At 37.3% G+C, this 19,213-nt stretch overlaps 1 protein-coding gene across 1 annotated transcript in view; it reads left to right on the top strand.

Moving 5' to 3' along the window:
• The first annotated feature begins 6,774 nt into the window (after positions 1-6,774).
• Positions 6,775-19,213, top strand: part of LOC136029393 (atos homolog protein A-like) — a 38,577-nt gene continuing 26,138 nt past the window's right edge. The window contains exons 1-3 of the mRNA XM_065707738.1: positions 6,775-6,995; positions 9,350-9,817; positions 15,723-15,912. Coding sequence (XP_065563810.1) covers positions 6,823-6,995; positions 9,350-9,817; positions 15,723-15,912 — 831 coding nt within the window. The 5' untranslated portion in view covers positions 6,775-6,822. The remainder of the gene's footprint in view (positions 6,996-9,349; positions 9,818-15,722; positions 15,913-19,213) is intronic.

Raw genomic sequence — 19,213 nt, 5'->3', positions numbered from 1 at the left:
GGTTCTTTGTTCGGGGAGGGGGGTTACAAAAAATGGTACTTGTCTGTTAAACGAAACACACTCAAGACTTACGCTGTGTAAGATTTGACAGAAACTGGTTTGCCTCTCTGGGATCGGTTATGATTAGGTTATTTTGAAATATACCAAAATTCAGCTATTCATGTAGACTGAATAGTATTTTGTAGTATTATTATAATTTTTTCGAAGAAATAACTTATAGGACATGAGTTACAATGCTCAGTGATAACAATTTTTCCTGCTACATACTGAGATTAGGTTATCTTATTTTTATTTTTTTTATAAAACCTAGGGTGCGTTCCCAAAAGACAATTATCATTAAAGTGCCGACGACAGTCAAAATAAAATATAATTCTTGGAATTGGCTAAGTAGGACTTGCTCGACCAAATGTATCTTAAAAAATGAGAAATAGCAGCAATTTTTCCTGGGAACAGCGTACTAGTCTTTCAAGTAGAATTTCTTTAAATGTATTTTTAAATATATTTCTAAGTTAACAGCAAAGTGGCTTTCATGCATTGTTCATTTCTTTTTTTCCCTTCTCACTTGGAATGAAAGGTGGTGTCATTCGAAAGGAACCCACTCGATTGAAAATGTAAAGTTCTAGTGCCCGTTTTGGGAGTCAAAAGTGAACGAAGGCCAACCAGCTGCTTCCTTTCATGCTGTTTTAGCTTCCCTTCCTCCTTTCCCCTCAAAAACGTCTAGTTCAAGTTTTAAGATAGCCATTGTGTTCACAATAGTCAAAAGGTACAATAGTTATGCCTCCAAGGATGACGTGACCCTCCATGGTCGCTGGACCAAGAGCTATAAATTGTACAAGTAGCTTTTTTTCTAATTGTAGGTGTTATAATGGAAAGTGGGCATTTTCGATTCTGCGTATTCCACTAGTTCGAAACTTTGAGATATTGACTTTGGGACCGGTATAATCATACATTTTGTTGGGATTGGGTAGGGGAGGGGTGTTATTGGGCTCGGAAATGGGCTAAAAACTGTTTGTTCCTTGTTAATTGTATTTCAAGCGTGCTGTTACGGTTCGTTTGCTATGCCAACAATCAAAGAGTATTTTTCAACAGGGTGTGTTTTTTTGGATCAGGATTGTCTGACGGGGAGGTCAATTGTTGCTCTATAGGCCACTAGGCATTTGAGAACCTAAGTAGGTCTCAAATCGATACGCATACCCAAGCAAATCAAAAGACACTACATTTGATTTTTCGGATTATTTTCAATAGCTTGGGAACGGCCTGAGGTATCTAGTTTAGATGTTCAGGGAGTATTGGGGGGAGGGGGTCATTGACAGAGGTAAATCAGAAGTCACTATTTGTATCCAGTTATTCTAAATTTCCAGTCTGCAATATCTTGTTCCTGCCTCAGGGCTGTAAGAGTCTTGTCATCTTCAGAGGCATATTTACAAAACTCTCACGTGGAAAAACGAAAGTTGCTATGTTCTTTCAGGTTGTCAACATCCCATATCTGCTATATCTCGAGAACAGATCATGTGGTGAAGTGTTTGAGAATTTCAGCTCGTGTTGGAGTAGTGTAAAAGTGGATTTTTTTTTTTTTTTTTTTTTTTTTTTTTTTTTTTTTTTTTTTTTTTTTTTTTTTTTTTTTATCTGTGATCCACCTAGACGTTTTTGCAATGTAAAGTCCCTCTGAGAAATAAATCTGTTTTCGTCTTACTTGCGACCTAAACCAATAACAGTATGTGGTACGCTGTTATCAAAATAGGCTACTTGAAATTTAGCTGGAATAGATAGTAGTGTCAAGTTGAAACTTTCAAAGAGTGTTGGGGGAATAAAACTCAAATTTTATCTTCGAGGAAGAGAGCAGACAAGGAACCAGGTTATAAAGACGTTGGGCCCGAAATTTCCTGGGAATTACTATTGGGATCAAATTAAAATTTCAGGGAGTGTTTCGGGGGTTAGAAATGGACATCAAATTTTGATTCGGAGGCAGAGGTAAGCGGCAACACATATGATCTCCAACCTGTTTAGAATTTCCGCACTAGGAGTCCCTATTGGACGGCAATCTCTTACCAATGAAGTAGGAATTTAGACCGAAAGAAACCGTGTGTACACAGGTTATAGAACTGCGCGTCTTTGTTATCTCAGGAACAGCTTGGAGAATCAATTTGAGCTCCTACGAGGATGTTATGGGGTCCCATGGACTTGAAATTTTGATTATGGAGAGGGATATAGGTAAATCGAAAGAAGTTATGAATAAGTTATCAAAATAAATTTCCATGTCCGCAACATCTCAGGAACACAGACCGGACTGAGCTGAAACTGTTGGAGTGACCGAAGCTGGGAAGGTAGGGGGACTTCATATTTGTATTTAGAAGGAGTGGATGTGGGGGGCCAAAGATATATGCTTCTGATCCTCCTTGTATTTTTTTTTTGTCTAATCAGCTCGAAAATGGCTTTCGCAAGTTCCTTAGTAAGGTGAATCTTTATGCTGAAGGTAAACTTCAAACTAATTTGGCTCAATCGGGTTGGTTTACAAAAAAGGTGGTGTTACCTGTCACCTTTCCTCCTTCTCAGAACTTCTAAGCGGCTTGAATCTCATTTGCATTTCACTAAAATCACCATAATAAATAGGATTCCAAGAAAGAACAAGGAAAGTGAAGGTACTGTTTAATTAATAACCTTCTTTAAATAATACCCTTCATTCTTAAAAATCCAAGGAATGTTTGATTTAACTATGTTGCAAAAGAGAAAATAGTTAAATTCTTGTTTGTGCTATTGCCTAAGAACTTTGCAATTTTTAAACAACTAAAAATGGCCAAACAACTATCATTTTCTAAGAAAATTTTTATAGAAATATAATTTTACCTATTATTAGACCTCAGGTGTGTCCAAGGGCAAAAAGTGTACAATAAAAAAAGAAAAAATGATAACCTTTTGAGAAACGCAAAGCTGTTTTTGCCCTCAAAAACAATTCTTAATGAAATTCATTAGACTAAATTTATTGAGAAAATTAAATGTTTTTGTTTGTTTTTAGTTTATTTTTTGTTATGTTTTAGTTTTTGTTGGTTATTTTATTTTTCAATTCCATTGACGAGGACAGCTCGTGATTGGTCTTCCTGGGCATTGCTATGAGGCCATGCAGGCAGGATTTCTGAACTGATGCATCTCTGTGCCTCTGAATCTACCACTTTTTGACTTGGCAAAACCTACGAAAAGGGATAGTAGGGGAGAGTGGTTCATACTGAGCAGCTTTTTGAAAAATTGACTTTACTTGCAACCAGTTTTGTATTTTCTTATCTTTGCTTATACCAAACTATAGCATATAGTGAATAGTTTTTATGAGAATATTTAGGAATTTTAACCATTGCCCTAACTGCCGAAAACTTCTCATGGATCATTATGTACCATCTGACCAGGGGTGACCATATTGAGCCAGCCTATGGTCCATACTTGGCCACTGAAAGACACATACAAGGATAATTTGTTTAATTGGTTATAAGGCTGGAAAATTTCAAGTACAAAACAAAATATATAAACTGAGCTCTTGCAGCGTTACCAATCTTCAAAAGTGAAGAAAGAGGATGCTCTTGATGCTATCCCTTTTGCTGGGACTGGGTTTGAAATATTCTTCAAAATATTCTCACGGGGATAGATTATGGAATCTTCCTTCTCAGGCCGCTTCCACTTGTTTATTCCTGCCTTGCTCAACATGCTTATTTTTGCTGAGTCATGGTTCTTTGCTTGGACAAAACCAGGACTTTCATCACTCTCCTCATCATGTTGCAGAATCTTTTTCATCACTACTCGCTATACTGCTTTTGGCCTTGCAGCTTTCTCTCTTTTCCAGATTCTTGCTTTCTCCTCTGCTTCAATTTGTTGTTTAACTGGAATATCTGTTAGTACCTTTGTTGAGCCATGCTTCTTCCCCCTAAAAGATTGCTTTATAGGAGCAGCTTTGGCAAAAGGTTTGACCTGCTCTGGAGTGACAATGAGAAGAGAAGGTTGTAACTGGGACTGTGGTACACTGTCAGTGAAGCCTGTAGCTCCCACTTCCTGGCATGTATTCCTGTGTAGACCTTGAGGTTCATCTTTGTCACCTTCAGTTGGCATAGGATCAGACAACATGTTTGGTATGTCACTTACATGTGAAGGAAAAAAATCTTCCTCAGTAAAGACGTCGGGATTGAAAGGCCAAATACCAGATTTGGCAAACCCACTCTGGATATTGGAAGGGATGAAAGCACGCGGGAAGGATGTACCAATCAATCCAGCTATATTGTAGATGGTAATGGTTTTTTCCGAATTGTTTAGCGTCCAATTATCCATCGCCCTGTTGTAGTTAGCTTTGAATGGGAGAAAAATGCTGACGTCGTCTAGTGGTTGTAGCCTGTGGCTACTATGAGGGAGAATGGTAAGAAGGACAATGCCATTTTCCTTTGCTATGTTCACAGCATTTAGTGATATATGTGACTCGTGATTATCCAGGATCAGCAGCTTCTTTCACTCAGGCGAGGCACATGAATGCTTCACAAAATGCTGCAAGTACTCGCAGAACAAGTCTTGTGATATCCACCCCAGACGGGGTCGCTCCAGCAGCCGACCCATCGGGACTCCCATTTAGCATGTGGGGCTTGCACTCCTTTCTCGGAAGAAAAAATAAGGCGGTAAGAAATTTCCGCTTGCAGCAACTGTTCCAATCATCGTAACTAGAGTGTCTTTTTCAGCTGAAGTAACCTTGCCAACTATTTTTCTACCTTTCTCTGCAAACACTTTAGGGGGCTTATGCACTGTTGTCACACCCTTTTCGTCTACATTATAGATATCAGACGCAGTGAAGTTGTTTTTTCACGAACAGAGTGCAAGTTTCCAAAAAATTGGTTCACATTGTATGAGTTGAAGCTGGTTGCTCGACTGAGGCTCGTTCCCTCCGGTTTCCGCAGCGATAATGTCTGGTTTTGCAATCAAAAGTGATACATCCATTCTTTCCCAGCCTTTCCATTGTCAATTAACGCCTGAGTCACTTTTTTGCTGTTTGTCAAAGCATATTGATAAGCAAGTTTTCTTGCTTTCGGTTCAGTCAGATCGTAGCACATGTTTGAAGCCCAAATCAAGTAAATCGCCAAAGCGGCTTCTTCATTAGGAGAAAAAATGGCAACAAAGCCATGCTTTTTCGACAGGCAGGCCGGAAACTTCTGATCATCACTCAAATTCTTCTAGTCGTTATAACGCCACTTTAATGTAGCTCTGGGAATGCCGAACATAGCAGCAGCCTTCTGGACACTATGGCCTTCACACACTTTATTAAGCTCTTGTTGAGTCTTTCTTCCAATTCAGCTCTCTGCTCTACAGCATCCTTTCTATGCGCTTCCATCTGACTCCTAGGGACCCTTGGCAAAATATTAGAAAATATTAGATTGAGAAGTGCATCAATTTTTACAAGCAGTTACTTGAAAAATGCTATGGTACATAGTGAGTCAGTGGCCCACTATGTGCCAGTTTGTACTGGCTCAGTATACACCACCCGCCCGTTAATCACCAAAACCAAAATCCAATGAAACTTGTGCACTGAAAAAATGAATGATGGCGCTACTTACAATGTCTTATCATCAAGGATTCAAACAAGCCAATAAGTTCTTTTCTAGGGCTAATCAGCACAGAGATACATGAAAAATTATGGGCACAAAATATTTTTCTGGGGTGTAGAAAACTTTCAAGAGAGTTTGCAAACAAACGAAGATTGTAATACCTTCAAAAGTGGATAAGGAAGTTGACCACCTTGTAAACTATATCATATGGCCCGGGGAACTTGTTTCCGCTTAAATAGATGGCAGTTAAGTTCAATGGCCCACTATGTACCTATGCCTAGTATGGACCACTTACCCCTGCTCTAAAAACTTCAAAATGTTGAAACAAATTAATGGAAAATCTTAAAAAAATTGTGGATTTCTGTTATGAATCCAAATAATATCAAAACAGTAAACTTTTTTGAGTTGGCCTAACTTACGAAAAGGGACACTACTCAAAAACTTCAAAATCTTCAAACAACTAAATGAAAAATCTTAAGAAGCTGTGTATTTCCATTATGAATCCAAACAATATCAAAACAATAAGTCTCTTTGACTTGGCAAAACTTACGAAAAGGGATACTACTCTCAAAACTTCAAAATTTTGAAGTAACTGAATAATAAAAAAAATGGATTTCAGTTATGAATCCAAATAATATCAAAACAATAAGTTTCTTTGACTTTCCAAAACTTACGAAAAAGGATACTACTCTAAAAACCTCAAAATGTTGAAACAACTAAATGAAAAATCTGAAAAAAATTTGGATTTCAGTTGTGAATCCAATTAATATCAAAACAATAAGCCTCTTTGACTCGGCAGAACTGTCGAAAAGGGATACTACTCTAAACACTTCAAAATGTTGAAACAACTGAATGAAAAATCTTGAAAAACTGTTGATTTCAATTATGAATACAAATAATATAAAAACAATAAGCCTCTTGGACTTGCCAAAACTGACGAAAAGGGATACTACTCTAGAAACTTCAAAATATTGAAACAACTAAATGAAAAAATCTTAAATATTGTTGATTTCAATAATGAATCCAAATAATATCAAAACAATAAGACAACTGTCATATTAAATTCTAGGTCCTAGGATCAAAATTCAATCTTCAAAGATCATACGTGGAGACTAGGGTCGAACTCCTTAACAACATAAAACCAAAAGCTTTGTTTGGAGCTTAAATGGAAATTGTTTTGAATTGCTTGTATTGAAATTGAATTTTCAAAATCTTTTTTTTTCAGGTACGAGCAAATTTGCTACCCAAACTTGATAAAATGCCAACAGTTACTTGTTTTGCCTGTGAAAATTCTATGCAAACCAGATCTGGTCTAGATTGTAATCCCCGTGAACCTGGATTTATGTCTTCTGTGTGTCACGTGACCTCCCTTCAGCTTGACCAACCAAAATCTAGCAGCCAATATTTCGGGACACCATTCCAGTTTCAGCGGTTTGTAAATCCTCAACTACGTTTAATTTTTGTGTCTGGGGGATGTATGGAGGTGATATTCTGTGTATGTTTCTTTATATATATATATATATATATATATATATATATATATATATATATATATATATATATATATATATATATATATATATATATATATAATTAATTATTGATAATAAAAAGTAGATTTTTAGATTTTTCATCCAAACGGAACTAGAAATATAACTTCACGGTAACAAGCGTGGGAGGACTAAAAGCTGCCGAGCAGTCGAACATAATGAGCAAAGAAAGGTGACATATAGCCAGCAAAATGGGCCAATATCTCAGACATTTTTTTAAAATATATTTATAAATTTAAAAAAAAATTAACATTTTTTATTACATGTTTAATTTTGGAGTCTGGGAGATGTATTGAGGTGATACTCTGTGTATGTTATTTATCTCTATTGCTTTTTCAATCTTTACTGTTTCTCTGTTCTTCTATTTTACTCTTTGCATTTATTCTTTTCATACTCCTTTTGAAACATTAGTGCAATGATGATTTTATTAAATACGCCCCCTTTCCTCCCTCTCAGAACTTCTAAGCGACTCGAATCTCTTCTGTATCTCGTCAAAATTACCATAATGAATAAGATCCCAAGAAAGAACAAGGAAAGTAAACTGATTGTTTAATAAATGAAAACCTTCATTCTTGAAAACTTTCATTCTCTTCATTCTAGAAGTTAGCTAAAGCATTAGTATTTCTAAAATCTTGCTTAGGAGAGGGGTTAGCAAAGATAGTGGATTTTTTTGAAGCTGGGGTCCGACAAAAGAAAGCTCTACCATATTGTTCTCTTTCCCCCTGTTTTTATAGTCCTCCCTTCATTATTGTTTAGGTGAGAAACGTTTTCTTCATCCCTGGCGATACAAATATTTTTGAAACGTTCCCTAATGGTATTGTGCGTCTAATAAGTGTTTGGTATATTTTATAGTTAAATTCTATAGGAGCACAGGCTTTATTTATATTTTAAACATAAGGGGAAATTGCGAGAGTAAATTCAGTGCATATTTGTAATATAATGAACAAACTATCTGGCGGGAAGCAATTTTTTCATTTTTTATTTCACAGAATTTGAGAAAATTATATTAATTAGTTTGATGCATATTAAGCTGTTTTTTTTGCTGGGTAATTATGCCTGACTTTCAAAATGAATATAGTATACATTACTATGTGTAGGAGGGGGAGATCTCTACCCATGGGGTTGGTCTTGGAGAGCCCGTTCGATAAAATATGACGAGTAGATTAGTTGCTTAAAAAGTTCATTTTTAATTCTCCTCTGATAGTCTGCTCATGTTTAGGTGCACCAAAATAAGGATCGTCCGAAGCTCTTGTCAGAGGATGTTTTGGCGGAGGGGTGGGTAGAGGGGCAACTTGGCCCGAACGCAGAAATTTTAGGGGCGCAAAATTCTATACCAATTATATAACAATTATAATCTTTTTGTAAGTTATGAAAACTTAGCTTTATTAAGTACAGGACGCAGTTAATAAATGAAAAGTTAGAAAGTTACATGTAAAATAAACGAATATAATTAATAAATAAATACTTTAAACAATAAATTAAAAATAATCAAATAATAGAATACTAATTAATTAATAAAATGGAAATTATTTTAATAAATGAAAAATTATTTAAATTTGACCCAAAAATTTTGTAAGGGACTTGGGGGGGCTACTAATCAGGATTTTATCCTGGCCATAAGAGAGGCCAGAACCGCCACTGGCTCTTGCGTACTTGGTAATGTGTTAAATTCCATAAAATTTGTTCCGATGCTGAATAACCAGAATGTCAAGATGGTCTTTGCTTCGTTAGGCGGGACCGTAAATGGCCCCCGGTTTACTCCACTGACAGCTCTTCCGAAGGCATAGAAATCAGTTTTGCAGCCCCCCCCCCCATTTATATTTCTTAAAATTCATGGGGTAATGCACATACAGTAATTTTCTTCGTAGATTAAAAGTGACACTTAGTATTTACTGTTTATACTTACTTACTTAGACTTAGGTCCTCCCACGCCTGAGGGCGCATAAGGCAGCAACAGTGGTTCGCCACGACGACCTGTCCTGAGCCCTCGACCATCAAACCATCGACCATCGCTCCTCCATCAAAGACCTCGCCAGGTTCGCCTCCTTCTCTAACATCCTGCCAACGGTCACTGTTGATACGTCGTTATGTCGAACTTTTGATACGTTTTTGGTTTTTTTTTGTCGACAATCTCCAAATAATCTGAAGCACAGTGTTGACATTACTCAATCTTTCAATTCCGCATCTGTAATGTATTGTATTGTCTTATTAATTTAGTTTTATTTTATTTTTTAGCTTTAATCTCAATCGTATGCAACGTCAAGAAGCTGACTCTCATCACCCAGTCTTTCAATCATCTTATGATAACAACGTGTCACCAGTCGAGGACGGTATACTTTTTGAAATTCCTAACCGAGTTGATGTCTCTGAAGAGCAAAAACGACGACGAGGTGGCTCTCAACCCATTCCTATCCCTGGTATGCAACAATTTCATCCAAATATTGCAAAACTCAATGCTAGAAACCGCCTTGATTCTGGCATTGATCGACCTCAGGTTCTGCAGTTACAAGTCGAAAAGCCAGGTTTAAGCCTTGAAAAGGATCGAGGTCGTGAGAGGACTCCGAGGAAGAGGCAGTCGAGTGAGAGGTCTGGTAATAGTCGGGATAGACGCCGTCAAGCAGAGAATTGTCAAACATCTCAAGGTGCATCAAGAAAATTGGATTTGGAGGCAGAAAATGCTGCGAATGTTTTCACTATTTTGAGGTAGGGTTTAATATTTGGTCTAGTGACTATTGTTTACCTAGATATGACCAATCATTATTTTATCATAGCGCTGCCTAAGTAAGGGCGATTCGGACACATTGTATTATTTTTTTTTTTCCGGGGGGGGGGGGGGTTGGTTTATTGGACCAGGGCACTCCGTATCGAAGAAGTTGTCGTAGAAACTTTGAAAAGTGCTCATTCGATTGGAATTTGAAGGGGCTAGTGCCGATTTACTTGTCGAAAATGATCGGAGGGCATCTAAACCCCTTCCCACGCCCACCATTTCCCCAAACACATCCAACCAAGATTTTGAGATAGCCAATTTGTTTAACGTAGTAGAAATGTCCGGAAATTATATATCTGAGGATGAAAGCCCTCAGGGCAAGGGTGTAAATTATGTCCTGGGGGCATATAAGGTTTATAGCGAAAGGATGATCGTATAAACTTCAGAGGGGGCTTATTAGATTGCTAATCAGAAGTTTTAGTGTCCTTTTTAAGATTCAGAGCCATCGGAGGGTGGATACCCCCTTCCGACACATCTCGTATTTTCCCGCAATGCATCTGATAGGAATTCAAAAATGGCCATTTGTTGTCTTTGAAACTTCGAAAAGAGCTCATTCGATTGGAAATTGAAAGGGCTAGTGCCTTTTTAATTGTCAAAAATAAACGACCACCATTTCTCTCAACACGTCCAATTGAAGTTTTGAGACAACCATTTTGTTTAAGGTAATTGAAAGGTCCGAAAATTCAGTCCGAGGATGACCCCCCCCCCCCCTAAAGCCCTCTGGGCAAGGGTGTCAAGTGATACCTTGAGGTCATATAGGGTATATATATAGAAAGAGCGATCGTAGAAACTTCGGATAGGGCTTCTTGGATTGGTAATCAGAAGTTCTAGTGTTCTTTTTAAGATCTAAAGTGATCGAAGGGTGGATACTCCCTCCCCCCAAACATCTCGCATTTTCCCGAATGCATCTGATAGAAATTTAGAGATTGCTATTTGTTGTCGTAGAAACTTTGAAAACAGATCATTCGATTAGAAATCGAAAGGACCAGTGCCCTTTTTAATAGTCGAAAGTGATTAGTGGGGCAACTAAACCACCTCACACGCCCACCACTTTTCGAAACACCTCCAATCTAAATTTTGAGACATCTATTTTGTTCATTGTAGTTGAAGGGTCCGGAGGATTTTGAGGATGACAACTCCCCCTCCCCTTCCACAGCCCTCAGGGCAAGGGTTGTAAGTTTTGCTCTTGGGGCATATAAGGTATATAGAAAGGATAATCTTATAAACTTCGGATTGGGCTCATTGGAGTGGTAATCTCAAGTTCTACTGCCCTTTTTAAGCTTCAGAGGGATCGGAGGATGGCTAACCTCCACCCACACTTCGTATTTTCCCGAAACGCATCTGATAGAAATTTTAGATGACTGTTTGTTTTCATAGAAACTTCGAAAAAGCTCATTCGATTGGAAATTGAAAGGGCTCATACACTTTTTATTAGTCAAAAATGATTGGAGGGTAACGAGCCCCCTGTGCCCATCAATTCACAAAACATATCTAATCAAAATTTTGAGATAGCCGTTTTGTTCAGCATAGTTGAAAGGTCTGGAAATCATGTCTTTGACAAACCCCATACCTTCTCAAAACCAGCACATATTTTGCATTTTACTGAAGAGAAATTGTCTGTGGATTGTCAGTTTAGTATACATACACTGACATATATTCCTTAGATTTATAATAATTTTTTATTTATTTAAGTTAAAAAAGTTAACACATTTTAATCGTATTTTGTTTGTTTAAATAATAGAGTAAATAATAAAGTCAAATTCAAAACCAGCAATAATTAAAATGAGTAGGGTTGACAACCCCCATGCCTTCTCAAGACAAGACCATTATTTGCACTTTACTGAAAACAGAATACATTTAAAATGTTTTCACTTTGCTTTTACTTGTTTAAAATGTTTTCACTAGATATATAGAGGAGGAAGCCCTCTCCCTTGCCTTCCAATTATAGCGCGAGTGTTTGTTGCCCTTTTTAAGAGTCGCAAGATATTGGAAGGCAAGAAGCCTTCTCTCAAGCCCTTTAATTTTCAAAACGCATCCGGTCAAATTTTGAGGCAGAAGTTTTGTTCAGCATAGTAGAACGGTACAGCAACTATGTCTTTAGGGATATTAGGCGTGTCAACCCCCCACAATTATGCAATTGGCCCATTATATTTTAAAACTAAATGTAGCTTTAAAAATGAATCGAATGGGATTGTGTTAAATGATTGCCAATAAGACACCTTAGTAATAAATAGAGAACGACTGTGGGCATTAAGTTCAAACTTTTCGAGATGCTGCTACTACTATTTCTGATCTCAGTATTTAAATAAATAGAGTGTAAGTGCATCCAGGTTGTCAAAGAGCATAGATAGAATCTTTTGGGAATGATGATAAGTTTTATTTTTCAGGTCAGTTTCAGAAGCTATAAAATTAAATTAAAACACACTGTTTCTGTCAGGATTAAAAATTGTCGAAAAACTTTCTCCGACATAAAAATAGCAATCCATACTATGGATTCTTATAGAAAAGGCTGAAAAGATATATATAGTATTTATTGAATTATTTTTTTCCATTAAAAAGCTATGTCAATAAAAAACGAACAGAAATTAATTAACGCAACTTTTTCTCCAAGACAAGTGGATTGTTAGTTAAATTGACATCTACTGACATTTCAAACATATTTTGTTTTCTGTAAAGCGCAAATTCTGTTCTGGTCTTGAGAAGGCATAAGGGTTATCAGCGCTATTCATGTTAATTTTTGATTGTTCTGGAGTTTCACTGGGCTATTTATTGTATTTTTAGTTTTTTTTGGCTTTCATTGATTTATTGACGGTGATTTGTGGTAGTCTTACGCTTGAAAGAATATTTGACTTTATTTTTGCTCTTCTTGGCTTAATAGAGCTTTCTACTTTTGTTTGAAAACTTGTCTTGTGGAAAAATTTTTATAAATTAAATATTATTATGACCAATTGTTTAGATATGATCAATTATTTTGAGGTAGGGCTTAATAACTGGTCTAGTGACCAATTATTATTCACTAGAGCTAGATATGATCGATTATAATTTTATCATTATTATGATCAATTGTTTAGATATGACCAAGTATTTTGAGGTATGGTTAATAATTGGTCAAGTGGCCAATTATTAATCACTAGACCTAGATATGACCAGTCATTACTAGACATAAATATGAGTAATGTGCTGGATTATTTTTAAAACTTTCCTATATATCTTAACTCAGACGAAATCAATTTTTCATTCAGAAAATTGCAAGTCCTGTTCCTTTAGAAAAGAAAACATAAGAAGATTATCAGGAAAAGGAATATAGAAAAACTATTTTCCTGCAAAAAAATATGCCTTCAGCTAAAATGGCTTTTAAAAATTAATGTTAAAAGGATTTGGATAAATTTTGTAAGGTTTACTCCATCCCACAGTCTTGAAATACCGCTCATCATGGTTGCCTTTTCGTATACTAGACTAAATTATTGTTTCTCAGAGTAAATTCTGTTTCTCTACACTATGTAAGTAATGTAAGTTTTAGGGGGAGGCACACTCTATCACATTTGGCCCAGGCGCTCGAAAGGCTAGTTTAATAATGAAGCAATTTTTTATATTGATTCAACTCTAACTTATTAACGTTTAAGCAGTGGTCTTAATTGCTACAGAGCCAGGTCGTGATATGCCCTCAGAGACATTGGTTCGTCCCTACCCCATCCTGACGTTCGGAAGCCATCTTTAAACAAGAGAATGAAAGAAGAAAATTGCAAAGGAAAGAGATAATCGTTGATGTTAAAATAGAAAAAATTTACTTCGCCTCCAGCAACAATTGCCAAACATAACTATGAGACTCTTGATGCGACCTCATCTGCTGCAGCTTCCAGCTGCAGTTGAAGTCACTTTTCTCCTCTAGCAACTCTAATCCTCGTCTTGCTGCATCTAGAAGTATTGCTGTTGAAATTCTATCTGGCTTAAGAGCACTTCTAAGGCGTTTTGCCAGTGCAGAATGACGTTTGTCGAGCGGCGAAATGAAACGCAATATAAGAGTAAAACGGAGAATACCTTAGTTAAATACGACGGATCGCGAAAACAAACGCAGCTATTGTTTAGGTTATCCGTCTGACCGACGGTATCTCAAACAGCAAGTTGAAAAAAAAAAATCTTGTTCAATCCCGCTTTCTATGGCTATAATGAGAGAAAGGTTGAGATGGCTGGGACACATTCTGCATATGATGGATGACAGATTGCCAAAGATTGTCCTTTTCGACCAATCATCTAGAGCCAAATGAAAAGCAAGTCGAACCCTAAAAGAGTGGGAGCATGTCACAAGGAAAGATTTAATGGAAATGAGAACTTCCTGGTAGAGTGTAAAGAGGGATACTTTGAATAGACTGGAACTGAGAAGGAGTGTGGCTTGTATTGGTGTAGATGGCGTCCAGATTGTAGATGGCGTCAGATGGCTTGGTGCTGCATCGATTTATTAGCAGTAGTAGTGGTATAAATGTGATGTTGCGCCTTCCTTGGATAAGAATTAGAGGCATATATTGACAAAGCAAGAATCATAGCTATTTTCTTTTCTTTTTGCGTTTCTTATGAATCCTCCTCCCCCTCAAAATGATCTCCTTCGTAATTGGCTTTCATCCATCGTAATTCTACATAAGAGTATTAAAATGTGCATTATGTTTTTTTTGCGGAGCCGAACAGAAGTGAACTCGGTTATTTTTCCTATCCATGACTGAAGTGGAATGTTCATTTCTTCTTCGTGTTCATTATGAGTTTTGCGGAACTGAACAAAAGTGAATGTATTCATTTTTTCCTTTCCACGACAGCAGAAGAACGTTCATTATGAAGGGACCGTTACGAAGAGGAACGTTTGTTTCATCTCCAGGTTAATTATATCTTTTACGGAGCTGAACAGAAGTCAGCTTATTCATTTTTCATCTCCACGACATGAGAGGAACGTCCATTATGAAAAGGACGTTATGAAGAGGAAAGAAACGTTTCCGTCCTTGTGGAAAAGCGTTATGAAAAGAGGCGTCCATCTCCTCTTTACGTTCATTATGTCGTTTGCGGAACTGAACGGAAGTGAACTTGTTCATTATTCTCTCCATGATAGCAGAGTAACGTCCATTATGAAAGGAATGTTAGGGAGAGAAACGTTAAATTCCTTTCCTCGTTCATTATGTGTTTTGTGGAACTGGGAAGAAGTGAAGTTATTCATTTTTCCTCTCCACGACAGGAGAGGAACTTTCATTGTGAAAGGACTGTTATGGAGCAACGTTTGTTTACTCTCCAAGTTTATTGTGTCTTTGCGGAACTGAACAGAAGTAAACTTATTCATTTTTCATCTCCAGAACCGGAGAGGAACGTCCATTATGAAAACGATTTTATGAAGAGGAAAGTCCATTTGTTCTTCATGTTCATTATGTGTTTTTTGGAACTGAAAAGAAATAAACTTATTCATTTTTCCTTTACGACAGCACGCTCTTTAGATAAATGGATGGTTACGGCTAATTCCAAAACGTTTAGCCTTTTCCTTCCTATTGCTATTCTGCTATTGGAACTTCATAAAGCTCAAATAAGTGGTGATTTGATGTCTTGGAATTCATAGTATAAAAAAATCAGAATGATATTATTTTGAGGTATGCCCATTTCACACTTCATGTACGGGTCCTAATACCCATACCCGCATATGTTGCGTATGTTACCGCAGTCCAGCCTTAATTTTACTGTCGAAAAAATAGACCCTGGAAACCATCATTTGTGCTTATTTCTGCCTCTTCCGATTGGAAAACTACTTTTATAGTCTGCCTGAACTTACCATTAGAATCAATATGTTTGTTTGAATCGCTTCCTTTTATTTAGGCTACGTGATGTTCAAACTGAGAATGAGGACGAGCCTGGTCCAAGTCGATCGCGCAATTTACAATTTGACTCAGAATGTTCCGCTTTTCCGAATAAAGTCAAGAAAACAATAGAGGGTGATGCTAATGATGAAATTCAAGAAAGATGTTCACCTAAAAATACTGCAGTTAACACTACAAAACCAAAAATGGTAAGTCATTCTGTTAATGATTAATACATTCTGTTAATCTTTAAATTTGAAACACTAGGTTTGATATGGAGTCAATGACTTTGGTCTTTAAACTAAACTGTATCCTCTGGGGTGCTTTGTCTCCCTGTGCTGGTCTTTTCTGGTCAACAAGACAAACGCATGCGCAAAGCTGGATCATATTAACTGTATGGTAAAGGAGGGAAGGGGAATGCATGTTTATTGGGAGCTACTTCTTTCTCCGAGGAACTGTATTTTAAATCAAGGACGTCAATTCACGAAAATTTAGCAGGGAGGGTGATCAAAACGTATTTTTAAGAAACCTAGAGGGGAAATTTTTATTGTTTTTTTATGAAAATAATATAAAATTCAAATGAAAACACTCAAAAATGGTCTCTTCAAAAATCTATAGGAGATCAGGTATTCTCATTTTAGACCACACTGCCGTTCTATGACGAACAAATAAATTCGTTTGTAATTAGAAGACACGGCAGGTTTTGCCACCTTTATCGGAAATTTGTTTACTTTTGGGCAACATTAAAGAACGGAATTTACATCAAGACTTTGAATGAACTTTTTCAATGAACTCTCATTGAAAATAATCAATGAACTCTCACTGAAAATAATCTAGTGAATATTTCGGAACTTCATTATTATGGAATGGCCTGAAAAGTTTTTTTTTGTGCTAGTTTCCGTTATATTATTTTAGTAATTCTACTGACGACGATTGCTGTATATATGATCGAAATATTTGGACTTTTGTACCTATTTTTTTTTAATGTTTAAATTATAGATTTATCCCCATTTGAAAAGTTGTTTGTTCGCTATAGGGAAATCACTACACCCCCCCCCCCCCCACCTCAGTTAACTTGCCTGTGTTCGACATTTTGACAATCTTTTAAAGTACAGAAGACTGAAAAAATAAATCTGTTTGGATTGATGAAGGGGAAACTTATGAGGGAGTAGAAAAGCCTCGTTTTGAGGATTGTTTATAAATTCTTATTCCTCTAAATGGGCATCAGGGTTTTAAAACTGGATCTCGCAAGTGTCAGGCGTCTTTGAGTTTGTTCATCAGAAGTCAGTAGGCTCCCTAAGTAAGTAAAGTCTTCCACCAACTCTGTGGTATCTCCACCAAGCCGGAGGCTGAGATTTATCTTTGAATATGCTAGTTTATTTATCACTATTACTCTGATAAAGGCGCCGGACGGGTTGCCTGTGAGTAAAAAGGTTGCTTTTAGGAAGAGACTGAACAGCTCCGATGATAGTAGGCAATTTTGTAAAACTTTAGTAGAGGTTTCGAAACTTTCGGTAAATCCTTCTTTAGTCATGACGCGGCTTCTGAACTTCTTATAAATGTCTTTAATTAGAGAGATCAGGCTCGATTGGATGCCAAGGTGAAGAAGGTTGTTCCACAGACTTTCTCTCCATATGAGGCGGAATCTTGTTTCAAGCCTATGAAAAGGTGGTAGATCCTGCGGTCAAGTTTGCTCTACTTTTCCGTGATCTGTCGAGCAGTGAATATCTGACCAATTGTTTATTTATTAGATCGGAAGGCGGTTGGTATTCTGGATTGACCATTGAGTAAATGGCTCGTATACGTCCGAGCATGACTCTTGTGAGGATTTTTGCGACGTTGCTGGTAAGATTTATAGTCAGTTGTCGCAGATAGCTTTAGAGCCTTTTTTATGTAAGGGGATTATCGTTGCTTTGCTCCAAGATTAGGAAAAATGTCCTTTTTCCTAAGCAGCTGTGGCAATTTTGTGGCAAAGGTCAAGGATTGGTTCGCAGTTTATTTTCACAAGTTCAGGTTGGATTCCATCAGGGCTGGCAACTTTGTCTGTTTTCAGGTCTCTGATGGCAGTTTTTATTTCAGAGAGAAGAGTGGGAAGACTTGGGTCTGTAGAGGTTACGGGGAAGCTGTAGAGAACTGTTGGGCCGAATTCAGATGCCCGAATTCAGTTTATTTTTAAAATGGTTTTCCATCGAGAGGGGATTCCGCCTGTGGATTCTATTTCATTCCCATCTTCGTCGACAAGGGAACATGGCTTGATGTCCGTCTTATTAGCTAATTCCCACACTAGTCTAAACATGAAGTAGGAATCTCCTTTCTTGAGTGCCGATTCACATTGATCGCATTTTTCTTTAATAAAAGCGCAATGATTACGTCGGATGGCTTTCTCTACAACCAGTTTGAGGTACTTGTATCATTCTCTGCTTTCTTTTATCTTGTTCTTTCGGGAGTTGGCGCTTTTCGTCGAAGAGAGAGATGGTATTGTCTGTTTTCCAAGGTTGCTGGTTGGTTTCTTGAAGCCCCGGTGTTGAATGAGCGACATCACATATGATTTTTGTGCTGCTAGTCACCATGCTGTTCATATATCTTGAACAGGATAGGTGGAGAGTTCGTTATAAGTTCCGAATATTTTTCGGTTAGATTGGTGATGTATGTTATACGTTGTGTTTTCATATTTCAAGAGATAAACTTGAAATGGGGGGGGGGGGGTTTCTCTGAAAACTTTGATCCAGTTTTAAATCTCGTTTTGAACCTAGACATGACGAGCAAGTGGTCGCTGTCAAAGTCGCCACCAGCTAGCATAACCGAGTTTTTAGTTTTCCCATCCAATGAGGTCCAGGATATCTCACGATGAGGTCTGTGCTTGAACAGTGTGTATGTAATGATTAAATCTCTGTCTCGGCAGAATTCGATAAGGCGTTTTCCTCTTCTGTTCTTTTGTCCATTGCCAAATTTGCCTGTTGCATCTTCGTGCCCTATGTAGGTGTTTCCAGCGATGGCATTGAAGTCACCAATGTCAAAGATTATGTCTTTTTTAGGGACAGAATCAACTAGGCCTTGGAGCTGCAGATAAAAGTTTTCAGACTCTTCGTCGTCTTTACTGAAATCCACAGCGTAAACTTGGATAATTGCGAGTTTGGTAGGTGAACTTTTCAGGCGGATCATGATGAGCGTTTCCAAGAGGGGAATTACAGTGGTTAAGGTTTTTCTGGCCTTATTAAACTGCAGGAAACCTACACCTGGTCGATGTCTGCCATTGTTGCGTTCCGAAAGTAGAAGGGTGACATCTCCATGCCTCTTCTCACCGGCCAGATCATCCCTAAAAGAAAAATAAAGACGCATCAGTGGTCTGTTTTCTTGCAAAAATAGCAAAATTTCACGTTTTTACAGATAGGAGCTTGAAACTTCTACAGTAGGGTTCTCTGGTACGGTGGATCTGAAGTCTACGTAATAATTTCTCTCCATTTTACGTTTTGATGTTGGTCCTTACTTTCTGTTTAAAAACATTTTTTT

The sequence above is a fragment of the Artemia franciscana genome, chromosome 7, assembly GCF_032884065.1.
Source record: "Artemia franciscana chromosome 7, ASM3288406v1, whole genome shotgun sequence".
Taxonomy (NCBI): domain Eukaryota; kingdom Metazoa; phylum Arthropoda; class Branchiopoda; order Anostraca; family Artemiidae; genus Artemia; species Artemia franciscana.
The sequence above is the reverse complement of the archived record's forward strand: the minus strand, read 5'-3'. Positions and strand labels throughout refer to the sequence as shown.